Source organism: Anguilla rostrata, chromosome 9 (genome assembly GCF_018555375.3).
Source record: "Anguilla rostrata isolate EN2019 chromosome 9, ASM1855537v3, whole genome shotgun sequence".
In the NCBI taxonomy this organism is placed as follows: domain Eukaryota; kingdom Metazoa; phylum Chordata; class Actinopteri; order Anguilliformes; family Anguillidae; genus Anguilla; species Anguilla rostrata.
In genome coordinates, this window is record NC_057941.1 from 46,291,598 (window position 1) to 46,306,499 (window position 14,902).

Sequence of the window (14,902 nt, forward strand, 5' to 3'; positions counted from 1 at the left end):
AATACTTTTTTTTCTCTCCTTATGTGGCTTGTTTCAACAGAGTCAAACGAGAAGCCTGGAGAATGGGACCCACCCTTAGGAATGTTAAATACAGCTGCAAATAAAACTGAGATGGTGTTAAACTTACACAAGATACACAACGGTAGTAGCAAATTGCACAGTACAGTTTAGCATAAAGTCCATATACTTAAAAAGAATAGACTTTGAAAAATGCATGATCCCTGTTAGACTCCTCCTTGGCTTTGATGATACCCCCCACCCTCCCTCCAACAGATGAAAAAAAAAAACTGTGAATCTATGCAACACAGTTTCCAGGGCTTGCCCCAGTGTAAAGTAAGCTGCGAGGAGAGCGGAGAAAGAGAGCGGGAGAGAAGGAGGGTTTGTGTTTCCACGAAGACGAGCGAGGAAGCCCCGCCAGGCCAGAACGGCAGCTGAACTTCATTAGCGTCCCGTCAAAGATCCGTAATTCAGACCAGATCTGGAACCTCTGGTTCGATTCAGCGCCGTCTTCGGTACATCGATGAATCCACATCCTCACAAGTGCCCGCTTGCCTTTTTTTAAGCTGAGCATGCTGCGCTTCTGATGTGCTAGACGCAAGCGAAGAAGAGCAGTTGAACAAACTGTGGGGCTCTACGTGGCTTTTTAAAAAGGCTTTTTTATCGTTCACTTTTGTGGGACTTGGGTGCTGTTCCATCTCTCTCCATCACTAGGTAAGATGAATGCTTGTTTGGCTTTTCTCTTTTCTTTTTTTTTTTGCTTTGTGTCCATTTAACCCTTTACAGTGTGAGATCACAAATAGTGCTTAGAATGTTCTTAAAATGAACATTCTAATGCTGATGTCACAATCACTACTGGATATTGAAAGCAATGGAGTTCTAGAACACTGACTGAACGAAACATTCTGGAAAAACCTACTCTTCAAAGGGTTAAGGAAGATGCATTTAAAAGGTGTGCACTTTATTTTCCATTCTCTTCCAAAGCCGGAGCCAATCGCTAAAGATGTGTTATTAGTGGGGAATGTAATCCTCCCCACCTGTTTATTCTCTTCTGAGAGAGATCCTGAGCTCAGTGAACTTGAGTAAACCCCCCACAGCAGCACCCCTCTTTGGCTCCTGGATCTCCTCCTCAGGAGTTGTGCTTTTTCTGTGCTGATTAGTTCTGGGGTACGGATTATTCATCTTATGAAATTGAAGTGGAGTTGTGTACTGAAAAGGTGACCAGTTATCGGAGACGTTATAAACAAGCTTTTCTGAGATTCTGGTCGTCAAGTGAATACTTTGGAAGACAATGTGGAAAAAGTGTTTTCATCTGTGGCTGAGGAACCAAGTAGTATCCAATAGCCTTCCTACGTGGATCTGTTTGTCCCAACGTGAATGAATTCTTGGGCTGGAAGTTTTAAGCACAGAGGAGTCTTGTGCGGTCCAAGTGTTGCTCCAGGCCGGAGCAGTTGTTTTATTAAATGAGTACAGTTTGTGCAGCCATGATCCCACGAGCCATCTTCCCTGCCCTTTTAAGGCATTGCCTTCGGTACGTCGAGGCTCTGAAACACACTCACTGCTGGCAAAACACACCAAAGGAGCCCTGTGTGTGTGTGCTGGCTGTCCAGGAGTCTGCACGGCTGAGCAGTTTGTTCCATTGGCTCTCCTTTCTTCCCTCCCTCCCTCCCTCCTCTCTTTCACCCTTTCTCTCACTTTCTCCGCGTGAGCTGGTCTCTCCCTCCGCGCCGCCCCTCCATTTCGATCGTTCCGCGCGCGACTCGGACCCCTGACGCATTCCGAGCCCCTTGTCTGCAGCCGAGGAATCGAGTTGCATTTTTAATTGCGTGTCGCACGCGTCACCGTCCCCCCCCCCCGCCAACCCCCCCACCACACCCCCGGACCCCCGTCTACACCCCTGGGCTCTTGGACTCAAATCCAGCTCAAAGTTCTAATTGTATTTTGTTTGGTTTGGCAAGAGGAGAGGTGGGCTGGTGCATTCGCCACCTACCGCCTCCCTAACCCTAACCCCCCCCCAAGTCTGCCCCCTCACCAGCCAGCGCCTCTCACCTCACATGCCCCTAATGTTCTACGGGACGGGGCATCTGAGGAAGCTCTGCCCTGGGCTCATCCCGACCGTTTATCGCTCTGGATGGAAAAAAAGAGAAGCAGCTGGACTTTGTCTCCCCTGTGTGTGGTTGGGGGGCCAACGCCAAGTCCATTTTCACATTTGGGGGCGTGTGTGTGTGTGTGTGTGTGTCTTTCCATGGTTTTCTGTAGAAGTGTCATTACTTTTCTGAAATATTCCACGGAGAGCATGTGGTCACCTGTTGTGCTCCTTCTTCAGGCTGTCCTTTCCACAGTGACATCATGAGTATGCCCTCACTGTCACAGGCATAAGCACTCACTGTGATTTATGAGCATTGACATAGGGCACTGTGGAGAGGGAATTTGTATAGGAGGGGAAAAAATGAATTTTCACCTGACTGGAGGCCTTTAAAAAATGCTGCTGTAATGGATTTTGATGCCTGGAGGGGCACACTTCAGCGAGACGGTGGAAGGTTTAGTCATTGTGGGGTGTGTCAGTTCAGAGAGTGAATTGGCACAACAACAAAAAAAACCGCATCCAGGAGTTCTGTTTGAGGAAGAGAGGGCAGGGTGTTGCTATGGTGACAGTCCTAGTTAGGCATGCAGGAACATAGCAGAGTTTCCCCTGTGGGTTGTGCTGAGTGCTGTGGTCTTATGGGAAGGCTTTGCCTTTGAACCTTCTGTCGCGACAACTGTTGGCCTGTTGGCCAGTCTCTGACCATGTTGGTCACCAAGCTACACCCTGAGCTGACCAGGTCTAAGTGTCGCTCGAGGTTGGAGCAGTTGTTTTATTAAATAACCCTAACCCTAACTAGGCTCCAGCCTCAAGGTTTCTTCCCATCTACCACAGGGAGTTTCTCCTTGCCACTGTTGCTATAGGCTGGCTCCTGTGTGGGTTTTTGGCCAGAGTTGTCTGTGACGCGTATTGTGACGATTGTTTGTGAAATGCGCCATATAAATAAATAAAAATGATTTTTTCATTTGATATCACAGCCGCAGTTAGGTAGGGGCGAGCTCGACATGACTTGCAATGATGGGTCACGTTCGTTTAATTTTCAGAGCCCTTCCATAAAGACACCGGCACACGTCCTTCGGTGGAGGAGGCTTCTAGAGAAGAGCGTACACGCTGAGAAGCTAACGGTGCTAACGCCACAGTCGGACGGACCGATACTTCCCTACAGCTCCAGAGCGTCCGGGAAAACGCTTCAGCCTTTTATCTCTTCGCTGATAAGAGGCGAGCACCGAGAGCTCGAGTTCGGAAACCGCCAGACCCAGGAGGAGCTACCCCCCGCAGCGCGCCCGTTAGCTTTCCCCCGTTAGCCGACCGCCATGTCTCGCTGGGGCCGCAAGAACAAGAACACCAAAATGCCGGAGGTGATCCGCACCGTGACCGAGGGGCTCAAGTCGCTCTACCGCAAGAAGCTGCTGCCGCTCGAGCAGTACTACGGCTTCCACGACTTCCACTCGGCCAGCATGGAGGACGCCGACTTCGACAACAAGCCCATGGTGCTGGTGGTGGGACAGTACTCTACGGGGAAGACCACCTTCATCAGGTGAGCAGGGGGCGGGGTGGGGGGTTGTGAGAATTTTAAGAGCAGGCAGCATCTGTTGCACTTTTAAATAATCCTGAAATGACCATGAATCACCTTTACATCAAGTTCAGTTTTTGCTAGTTTTTCTAATGGGTGCCAATTTTTACCCCTACAAAACCCTCAAGGTCTAGCTGTTCTGAATGTCTTTTCAGCATGCATTCTGAAAGTGTGGATAACATTTCCACAGTAATTTAATTTTTAATTTTGAATATGAAGATGATTGGTGATTGCTCGCAATGGCCATCTAGACTTGCCTTTACTTGTCTGATACTTTTACAGTATTTATGAACCCATACTTGTTTCTAGGTTTAGTAGTTTAGCAAACATAATATCAAACCTGTGTGTAGATGAGCCTGGAAACCCATTGTGGGATATCCCAGTTGCCCCTAGTGATGGTTGAAAATTAATTTGGGAACAATAGTTTCAGTGTTGACTTGATCCTGGGTGCACCCACCTGTACAGGCATGTTCACCGTTGAGTTTTACTGTTTAACTATGTATTATCTTACATTGCCTCACTTATTTTCATAGCCACCCTTACAAAGGGAAACTCACACAGCTTATGTTTTACATATTTATCACGTCTGCATCTGGCTGCTCCCAAGCCATACTGTATTAGCATCACTGCTCTGGGGTATAGCCGCACTGACATTCCATTACATCACATCTATTTGGCGGACATTTCTATCCAAAGCTGCGTACAATAAGGGCCTACCGATGGCCATTAGAACAATTATAAAATACAGATCCGATAAGGTACAATACTAATTTTGTAACAGTTATTCATAGCGATGAACACATTTAGTCCAGTTCGCACAGTAAACATTACTGACGCACTCTGGATCTGCACTTGCGATCCTTACGGCTCTAAGTTCAACGCCCCTCTTGCTGAAGCTCCCCGTCCCTCCAGCTGTGGGGTGTGGGAGTTGGGGGGGGGGTAGCCCGAATGTTCCGCTGAGGTGGGGGTGTGTCCCGCGTGTCTCTCTCCAGGTACCTGCTGGAGCAGGACTTCCCCGGGAGCCGGGTGGGGCCGGAGCCCACCACCGACTGCTTCACCGCCATCATGCACGGCGACTCGGAGGGCCTGGTCCCCGGCAACGCCCTCATCGTGGACCCCAACAAGCCCTTCCGCAAGCTCAACCCTTTCGGGAACACCTTCCTCAACCGGTGAGGGGGCCTGGGACACCGGGGGGGGCAGGGGCCTGGGACACCGGGGGGGCTGGGGCAGGGGCGTACCTGAAGGAAAAAGGGAGTGAAGTTGAAGTCCCTCTTGGAGGTGGTGAAGCCGGGGGCAGGGTGAGGCGAGGGGGGGAAAAAAATGAGACGTGTGGAATGTCAAGTCTCCTTGCCAAAATTTGAAACGGGGAGGGACCTTATTTGTGGAAAAATTTAGAAAGGCAGAACATTCTCGAGAAAGGGGGGGGGGGGGGGCTTTTTGAGGTATTTAAAGCGGACCTGGGACCTATGACAAGTTCAAGGGGGAAAGAGAATGTGCGAAAGGTCAGAGAGGTGGACTGATGGAGAGTGAAAGGTACAGTGAAACTATTCCCCTCCGCCTTGTTTACCGCTTCAGACGGCCAGGCCTCGGTGCTGGCAGAGCCGCTCGCTTTTAAGCGCCGCTGGCTGTGGAGGCCCGATAAACCCAATCTCTGGCTTCCGTGAACGGCTCCTTCTTTTGCCCAGAAAAACATTCGGTTTCTCCCTCGCCTCAGGCGCGGAGCCGACGCCTGTCGTCCCGTCGTGCGGTTCGAGTTTCACAGGGTAACTACGGGAACCTGCAGTGACCCGTTACCCAATCGCACGGCCCCGATATCTAGGCGCCTAATCCAGACGGCTACTGATTTTCGTCTCCATGGGCTCCTGTCCGTTTTCTTTGTTTTTTTTTTTTTTTAACTTCCTGTCCGGGGAAAGCCGTGCTCCCGTTCGGCCTGTTTCAGCCACAGGAAGCGCCCGGCGGCCCATCGTTAGCGTGCCGTATTGTTTGATTCTGGCAGACGTGACCGTTTTGTTTTTTTTCCCCGCAGGAAGCTGACTGCATCGAGCGGGAGGGGTTGGGGGGGGGGGCATTTCCACACAATGGGCTCTGGCTGGGAGGGGTGCGGGGGCCCCGGCCTCGGCCCCGAGCTTTGGATTGCATTAGCGAGCGTGACGACAGATGTGCTTTTTCGCTAATTATACACAGTTCTCCCAGCATGCTTTGCATTGCTGAAGAGGGCACATTTTATAGAGTATGACAACTAGGTGAAGGGGAATTCTGCTTCAATACTGATAAATGCTTGCTTTCCAGGTGATTCTAGGGGCCAGATTCGGTCCTGAAATGCGTAGGAGAGATCAGTCAGGTTTGATTGACTGGTATAAGGGAGCCATCTTAGATTCTCTGGTCCCCCCCCCCCTCCTTTGTGTCAGGTTCCAGTGTGCCCACTTGCCCAATCAGGTCCTGGAGAGCATCAGCATCATCGACACCCCTGGAATCCTGTCTGGAGCCAAGCAGAGAGTGAGCCGAGGTGAGACGCCACCCCCCCCCTACCCCCCCCCCACCCACCCCACCCAAAATCACACAGTCCAGTCCCACTATATACTGTAGCCGGGGACCCTTCCTTTATAGAAACAGCTGAGGGAACAGAGCTTGCATTATACCCTTCACTTCATGCTTAATCAGAATAACCATACATAAGCTCAATATTAAAGTGTACAGCTGAAAAATTTGGTGAGCTACAGACTATTCACGACAAACAGATTTTCTTTTCATGATTTGGCTCTGTACTCTGCAATTTCATATGTAAATAATGCACATGTGGTTAAAGTGCACATTCTCAGCCTTTGTTTAAGGGTATTCTATACACTTTGGTTTCACCACGTAGAAATTGCAGCAATTTCTAAACGAACATTTATCCCAAACTCTGTGGAGTTCACGGTATGTAAAAGTTTTCCTGATGTTAGGTTGCCCTGGAAATGTGCGTCTGACAGGCAAACAGAAAGTGTCATGTGACCGTGGCTTGTGGAGGAAAGAGATGGAAAGATGGTGTAAACAGCGAAGCTAGATGAATCAGCCGCTGAGATTCCACGAATCGGAAAGATCTCCCATGTTTGCATCTGGGAGGCGTGAAGAAGGAGGAAAGAATGCGGGGCTTGGCGAGGAGGAGAAGGGCAGAGGTGGGGCGAGGAGGGAGATATGAAGGGTGTGCATCTCTGTGTGAACCACCCCCCCCCCCCCCCCCTACTCAGGGCTTTGTCCATAAAGGGGAGGAGAGGGGAGGGGGTAGGGAGGGGCGGGGGGGGTGGGGCGGGGCAGGATGTGGGATATTGCCAGAGATGACTCTGTGAAGAATTCCGGTCATGTTTTGTTGCAAGTCGCACTAGATAAGTGAATATAATGTAATAATGCTAGTGTTTCTCTCAGGGGAAAGCAGAGAGATATCATTCTTACTGAAATGTATCCTTTGAGAGGTGAAGCCTTGAACTTCCCCCCTCCTCCCCTCCCTCCCACATTCTCTTCTGTATATTGCTAAAGACCAACCCCCCCCCCCAACATTCTTTCCAGTATATTGCTAAAGACCCCCCCCCCCACAGACATAGCCTAGTATCGAATCCGGTGCCAACTGTGTCTGGCAACCCTGCAGGGTGATGCATTATTGGCCTTTGCCCAGGGAGGGAGGGATTCAGTCAGGCAGAATGACTGCGTCTCATTGCTCGCCAGCACCCCCCTCTGGTCAGTTTGGCACCCGCAGTCTGCTTCCTCAAGCTGCTCATGACGGACACTTCCTCCACCTCATGTCTGTGCGAGCTCAGCTTACGGACAGTGATGTGAAAAGAAGCGGTGGCTAATGCAACACATTTAAGAGGAGGCTGCGTGCTCGCCTGCGCTCTGCTGAACTGGATACAGCAACGAGCATGGCAGTAAAACTGATTAGGCGTTGTGATAATTTGGGATAAGAAGTGTTATACAAAGCATTAAATGCCCCCGTTACTACCGCCCCTTCTCCCTCCGTCTGCCAGGGTACGACTTCCCCGCGGTGCTGAGCTGGTTCGCCGAGCGCGTGGACCGCATCGTCCTGCTGTTCGACGCCCACAAGCTGGAGATCTCGGACGAGTTCTCGCAGGCCATCGGCGCTCTCCGCGGCAACGAGGACAAGCTGCGCGTGGTGCTGAACAAGGCCGACATGGTGGGCACGCAGCAGCTGATGCGCGTCTACGGCGCCCTCATGTGGTCGCTGGGCAAGGTGTTCGGCACGCCCGAGGTGCTGCGCGTCTACATCGGCTCCTTCTGGTCGCAGCCGCTGATGGTGACCGACAACCGGCGGCTGTTCGAGCTGGAGGAGGAGGACCTCTTCGCCGACATCCAGAACCTTCCGCGCAACTCCGCCCTGCGCAAGCTCAACGACCTGGTCAAGAGGGCGCGTCTTGTCAGGGTGAGACTCCTAATGCCAGGCTGCTGAATTTCCCATAAACTCTCTCTCTCTCTCTCTGAACACCTGAGAAGGGACGATATACTGTTCTGAACCAAAGATCTCCTGATCTCTTGATGGTTATTTGCCTGGTAAGTTGTAAAAGCCAACACTGAGGTCCAGGGCCAGGGTTAAGAATAGTTTCTATAAAGGTGCCAAATGCTGCTTTCAATTGATGCCGGGTCATGGTTTCCTCCAAGTCAGGAATACCTTACAACTCGGCCAACCGGCTCGTTGGTGTTCGTGTGGCTTTATGGTTGGAAAATTGAAAGAAAGATTGAGATTGATTATGCGCCATATGTGTGGCTGCACTTCAACTGTTAACACATTTTTTTTGTGGTCAGCCTAGCAATCAACTAGCTAGTTATATCATGCACTCTTTGGCTATTTCAGGGGGTTAAAGACATACTATGCAGGATTTCTTAGCCTGTGTTAACAATCGAAGAAGTATCCTCCTCTGTCTTCACCCTCAACCACTAACACTGAGTAAGTCACTCCACCTAACATAGCTAGCTGGATAGCTAGAGATAACATTAGTATCAGGAAATGAGTGACGGTAAGAAGGCAGATTATAGCTTAATTAATTCCGTTATGCTGAAGGTAGTAGTGATTTTATCGTTGTAACTTTAAATTTGAACATTTCAGGCCCTCTCAAGTCTCTGTTGTCACCAGCTTCACACTGCTGGTAATGTTACATACAGGTCCCACAGAAAACAAACCGACTCCGCCATTGCTTTAAATCTCCTTGGCAAACTTCAGCTGGGGCCAGTAAGGAAAGGCACTTCCAAGGTTAACTCTAGTTCTTGAATGAGCCCTATCTGCTTGTCTTTTTGCTTCTCTGTATCTGGACTTCTTCGCTAGCTAGCTCTGCAGCCACACTCCCCCCTCCCCCCACAGAAAACAGCGCCACACCCAGAAATGTCCCAAACACATTTTAGAATAACAAATACAGGTAAAGGTGCACAAATTCGGCAAAAGTTCGTAAAGACAAAGATTGCCAGTGCAGCGTATATATGCCTTAGCATGATCCCTTTATAATCTTTCCAAAGTAAAAATCTTGCATGGTATGCCTTTAAGAATGCAAATACCACAGGGAATTGAATGCTGCTGTACTGTAATTATCAAAGAACGTCTCTGTGTTTTATATTTATAGCTGTGATTTATTTTGGTGAGGCGGTTCTGAAGTACGGCTTTATTGTATGGAATGTCTTACTGTTCACACAGGATGACATTTTGTTTGACAAAGGGCAGTTACATCACAACCCCAGTTTGAATTGCACCTAGAATTTCCCAGAGTTGATCATCCAACATAAAGCGTTTGTGTGGACATTACCTGCAGGGAGATTCATGTAGACCCGTAAATCCAAAAAAACAATTGAAAGTAGCTTTATTATCGACTTCGTCCGAGAGATTGACTAGATCACTGCAGCCAATCACATTGCAGAAGCTGTTCTCTTTCAGCGTATTAATGCTTGCAGCACTTCAGGGCTCTTTTTTACTGGTTTGAAAACGTTTTCTCTACGTGCACCCAGACATTGATAGGTAAAGACTAAATAAATACAATGCCCTCTGGGCATTCATAACTCCAAACCAAATGAAGGGTGACCCTGATTAAAATTATTACGTTACAGGTTTTCTGGTAATCTTCTGTGTGCTTTTGCATTTTGAGTTCTTCAACTGTTGCATACACTCCCCCTTGGATACGCCTCTACGCTCCAGCAAATCATTGCTCGATTTATTTTTATTAACACACAGGAATATTTTATGTCAGGTTTCCAACACAGATGTTTCCAATATAAAAGCAGATGTCACAGATTTTGGTTCTTGGCGTTCAGGCTTTCCGCAGCTCACCGTCTGGAGAGACTGCAGTGTTCTTGTAGCTGCATATTTTTGAGTTCAGGGTACGAGGTGGAGCTGACAGGCTACTGAAAATTAAAGCTTTGTTTTAGTCAACTGAAATTGGGTCATTGGGCCTTACCAGGAGAACAGAACGCCTTAATTTCCCCACTGGGGATTGCTAAAGTTATCTGTCTGAGAGCTGTGTGTGCTCGGTCTTTTGGACATTCCTGATACTAAAACTGCTACAGTGTTTTGATACAGAGCAGCTGGCTCAGTGTAGCAGTGTTTGGGGGTAGACATTTTGTTGAACGAGTGCCTGAAACAAAGCTAATGACCCGGATTAAAATGAGAACGTTTGTGTATGCAGCACTTTGAGAGGAAAGACGGCTGAATGCGTTTCATAATCTTTCCTCTTCCTGTGTAATGTTGATTTTTTTTTTCCTTCCAAAAATAGGCCCATTTATTATGGAAGTCATTTGAACACAGGGGGTTAACCGAGGGATAATCATCAGCCCCTGGTCTTGTTGCATGCAGTTTAAATGTAATTTTAAAAATGTATTTATAAAATACTTTTCATGAACCCAAAGAAGCTGTTCAGAGGATAATACATCGAATGACTAACAGAATAGTTGATGCCCTTACAGAAATGGAATACACTGCAATATAATGTAAATATGCAGTGTTTTTAATATATATATATATATGGTCACAGATATGCAATTAGAATGTTCCTATCTGAACATTCTTGTACTGATGTAACAATCGCTACTGATAATTGAAAGCAGTGGAGTTCTAGAACACTGACATAATTTTGGGGGAAAAAATATCCAAAGAAAACTACTCTTCAAAGGGATAAAGAAACTTGTTTTTTAAATAAATTTGTTGCTGTACCTTAAAGCAACATTATTTTTTGTAGATGTATAATGGGGTTATTGATGCTTTATTAGCTATTAATATCTGTGCTATATTCTGCAGTGTCACCTCTTATTTTGTATGCCTTCCAATAAAATTTGTCACCTCCCTCACCCTCCTGTCCCAGGTTCACGCTCACATCATCAGCTATCTGAAGCAGGAGATGCCCTCTGTCTTCCGGAAGGACAACAAGAAGAAGAACCTCATCTACGAACTGCCCGTCATCTTCTCCAAGATCCAGCTGCAGCACAACATCTCTCCCGGAGACTTCCCAGACTGTGCTAAGATGCAGGTCTGTGTGTCTGTCCTTCTCTGGCCCAGTGAAGCTCTGGAGTCAAATCTGATCCCACATGTCTGGATTAAAATGTTCTTTATAATAGCCATGCACCTCTCCTTTAACCCTCTAATGTGTAAGATCACAAATATGTGATTAGAATGTTCTTAACTGAACATTCTAATGCTGATGTCACAATCACTGCTCCTAACAGAAAGCAATGGAGTTCTAGAACACTGACTTAGAATTTTGAAGAAAAGAAAAAACACTCCAAATAAAACCAACTCTTCAAAGGGTTAACTTGAAATAGCAGTTCAGACAACAACAAAAAAAAGGCCCTAGGTTTTGAAGCATATCTCACCCAAAGCCCAAACCACTAACTACGTGTCTCAGACTCAGCCCCATCTTCACTGACACTCCCTGCCCTCCTTCCTCTGTTCTCAGGAGAAGCTGGCCGTTCACGATTTCAACAAATTCAAGCCCCTGAAGCCCAACATGATGGCCGCTCTGGACGAGCTGCTGTCCACTGACATCGCCAAGCTGATGCCCCTGCTGAAGCAGGAGGAGATGGACGCGGGGATCCAGGCCGGCGTCCAGGGCGGGGCTTTCCTGGGGAGCCGGGGCGGGCCCTTCCTGGAGGGGGACCCCTTCGCCCCGATGGATGAGGACGGGGAGGGGAGTGACATGGAGGACGAGGACTGGGTGGTGACCAAGGACAAGCCCAAGTACGACGAGATCTTCTACAACCTGTCGCCCAACGAGGGCAAGCTGAGCGGCACCAAGGCCAAGGACTGGATGGTGAGCACCAAGCTGCCCAACTCGGTGCTGGGCCGCATCTGGAAGCTGTCGGACGTGGACCGCGACGGCATGCTGGACGACGAGGAGTTCGCCCTGGCCAGCCACCTGATCGAGGTGAAGCTGGACGGGCACGGGCTGCCCCCGGAGCTGCCCGCCCGCCTGGTGCCCCCCTCCAAGCGCCGGCACAAGGGCTCCGACGCGTAGACACTTCCTGCGGCCCCCGGGGGCCCCCGCCGGCCCTCCAGCAGCATGTCCGTTACACAGCTGGGACTGCCATCTTAATTTTCTGTCTCCGTTACCCTCTTTATCTGTCTCGCCCAGTCTGTCTGTCTGTCTGTCTCTGTGTCTGTCTGTCTGTCTCTGTGTCCGTCTGTCTCATGTTCTCGTTACTTGCTGTGTTTGTGCATCTGTTGCCCTTACTCTTTTCCCAAATAGCTTTCTGCCTTTTTGTGAGTTACTCCTGCATTTCTCTGTACACTAAAACATAGAGATTTTATGACCTAAGCTCCCTGTATTCCCAGCCCAAGTCGCTCTTTTTGAATTTTCTAAAATCTATACTTCTCATCCAAGCATATTAAACCACGGGCACGGCTATCCCATATTCACTTATTTTTCTCCCACAAAAACAAGGCATCTAATTCTGACATAGTGTTGGGGGTTTGACTGACAACAGAGTCAACAACAGTATTATGCATGGTCCATTACCTATAATATCGGTCCTCATCAGAGCTGTAGCTACTTGCTAAGCAAATAACTGAAGCCTTCTGCCCATAGCGCTGTTCAGCCGATTACTTTGTCGTTTTGGAGCCACGCATCACGCTGACTGCCAGCCGGACAGTATGTTTATTCACGTGCGGCTTAAAAGCTCTTTGAATATTAATTTTCATTGTGGGTGCGCCTGAAATAGCAGGAGCCGAACGTTGACTCGCCTTCACTCCCGTTCTAGCGCGCCTCGCACTCTCCGCGTGACAGCACTGTGTTCGGTTGTCCGCGCTTTCCTCTTTCGCTGCTGGTTCAAACAAAGCGTCTATTTCATTTGCGTTTCTTATTTTAATGTGCTTGCGTTTTTTTATGAAGCCGAGAAAAAGTTGAGTTTCATGAATAAAGATAGCATTGTGCGCCTGCCCTGGATATTTTATGAGAGCTTTTGAGTAATGACACTGACTACTGTACACTGCCTCATTGTCACCCATGTTTTCACCATCATTAATGGCCAATAAAAACGTACTGGTGTAATGCTGGTGTGATTATTTGAAGTACATAATATTTGCATATTTCAAACTTTGTATTGTTCACTATGTACAGAGAAAAATCATGGAGAGGGACAAGAGAAGATGAACAAGAGGGACAAGAGAAGATGAACAGATATCCCTGATTGATAAATGTACTAAATAACCTAAGTAAAAAATATATATATAACTCACCACTCATTAGCTCAGGTGGAGAGCTAATTTAGCCAATTAAATCAGGGGATGATTAGGTGTCAAGTTCAAGAGAGCCAGGCTGGGAATTTAGCCAGGACACTGGGGAACCTCCTACTCTTTGCAACAAGTGGCACAAGGTCTTTAATGACCACTGTGAGTCAAGACCTCGGTTTAATGTCTCATCCGAAAGACCTTTCAACTGCACAGTGTCCCCCTCACTGCACTCGGGCATTGGGGTTTAATCGACCAGAGGGAAGATTGCCCCCTGCTGGCCCACCAACACCACTTCCTACCACTGCAGTTTTCAGTTTCAAAGTATTGATTCTGAAAACAGTATATTTATATTATCTTAACGTCAGCAATACCAACATTTGCAGGAAGTAAAATATTACTCAAAGAGCCTGTTGGGGGCAGCACAGCGGTGCAGTGAATAGCACTGTTACGTCACGACAAGAAGGTACCGAATTTGATTCCTGATCAAGAGCCTTTCTGTGTGGAGTTTGCATGTTCTCCCCACGTCCGCGTGGGTTTATTATTACGTAGGTGTGAATGGTGTGTTGGGCCCTGCAATTGATTAGTAAAATGTCCAGAGTGTATTTTTGTCTTTCACCCAGTGCATGCTGGGATAGACTTCAACCCCCCTGCAACCCTGACCAAGAACAAGTGCTGTAGAAAATAAATGGATGGATGGGAGGAGCTGTCAGCCCTGCTTACTACATTTAGTATAGTGTAATAATCTGAGGAGAGAATTCTAAACATGTAATTGTATAATTACATGTGATTATGAACATCTGTTGATAAACAGGAACAGTACAGCAAACTGTTCAGGGCCATGAAGCAAACAGAGAGCTGTTCATTGGGCTAGACTACACCACTTTTCCGTTTACGACAAAACCACAGCTCGGCACTGTTTATGAAAGAGTTCTGCAAATATTTCCTTATCTGGCCATGAAAACTACTCCAGAATGTTCTTGTGTTCGTGTTTCTTAACCATATAGTAGATGTTAGTGGGAAATCATAATACAAATGCATAAACGAACAAATGTATAATGTTATATTGAACATGTAAAATAACTGTTAAGGGAATGCAGTTTCCCCATTTTGGCAGCTAATTCATTAGGAAAGAGCTGGCAGTAGGTCTGCAGGCTGGCTGTGGGAGTTATGGCTTGGCTCGGACCTGCGCCAGAATTTGCCCTCCCCATCCGAAACCTCAGAACACAAAATGGATCCCTGTGGGACTCAGAGGGACCCTGTTTTTCCTTTATTCATATTTAAGTGAAAATATGCCTGAGTGTCTATTTTTGGTAAATGCTGCAAACAAAACATAATTGACAACACATGCATACGCAGATATGCTCCAAAAGTGCTTCGCACAGCACAAACACTCATATAAAGACAACCTTACATGAACACACACACACACACACCCAAACTGTTGGTCTTTCAGTGCCAGGTCAGATAAACTCTGACTCACACAGCCTACTGTTAAAACCCACAATTTTCCATTCTCTGCTGTCAGAATACTTTGCGCAGGCGCACGCGCGCGCACACACAC

General features: G+C 47.8%; 1 protein-coding gene across 1 annotated transcript; it reads left to right on the top strand.

Moving 5' to 3' along the window:
• Positions 1-96: 96 nt before the first annotated feature.
• ehd2a (EH-domain containing 2a) lies at positions 97-13,159 on the top strand. Its single transcript, XM_064352511.1, has 7 exons — positions 97-711; positions 3,124-3,617; positions 4,646-4,822; positions 6,062-6,159; positions 7,652-8,064; positions 10,979-11,143; positions 11,570-13,159. Exons 2-7 carry the CDS (start codon positions 3,394-3,396, stop codon positions 12,125-12,127), a joined length of 1,635 nt encoding a protein of 544 aa, XP_064208581.1. The 5' UTR covers positions 97-711; positions 3,124-3,393; the 3' UTR covers positions 12,128-13,159.
• Positions 13,160-14,902: the final 1,743 nt, after the last annotated feature.

Excerpts from the sequence above, each read along its gene's own strand:
- ehd2a (XM_064352511.1), top strand. The coding sequence starts at position 3,394 with ATGTCTCGCTGGGGCCGCAAGAACAAGAACACCAAAATGCCGGAGGTG. Across the intron at positions 4,823-6,061 it reads GGGAACACCTTCCTCAACCG|GTTCCAGTGTGCCCACTTGC; the intron begins GTGAGGGGGCCT and ends CCTTTGTGTCAG. Across the intron at positions 11,144-11,569 it reads CAGACTGTGCTAAGATGCAG|GAGAAGCTGGCCGTTCACGA; the intron begins GTCTGTGTGTCT and ends CTCTGTTCTCAG.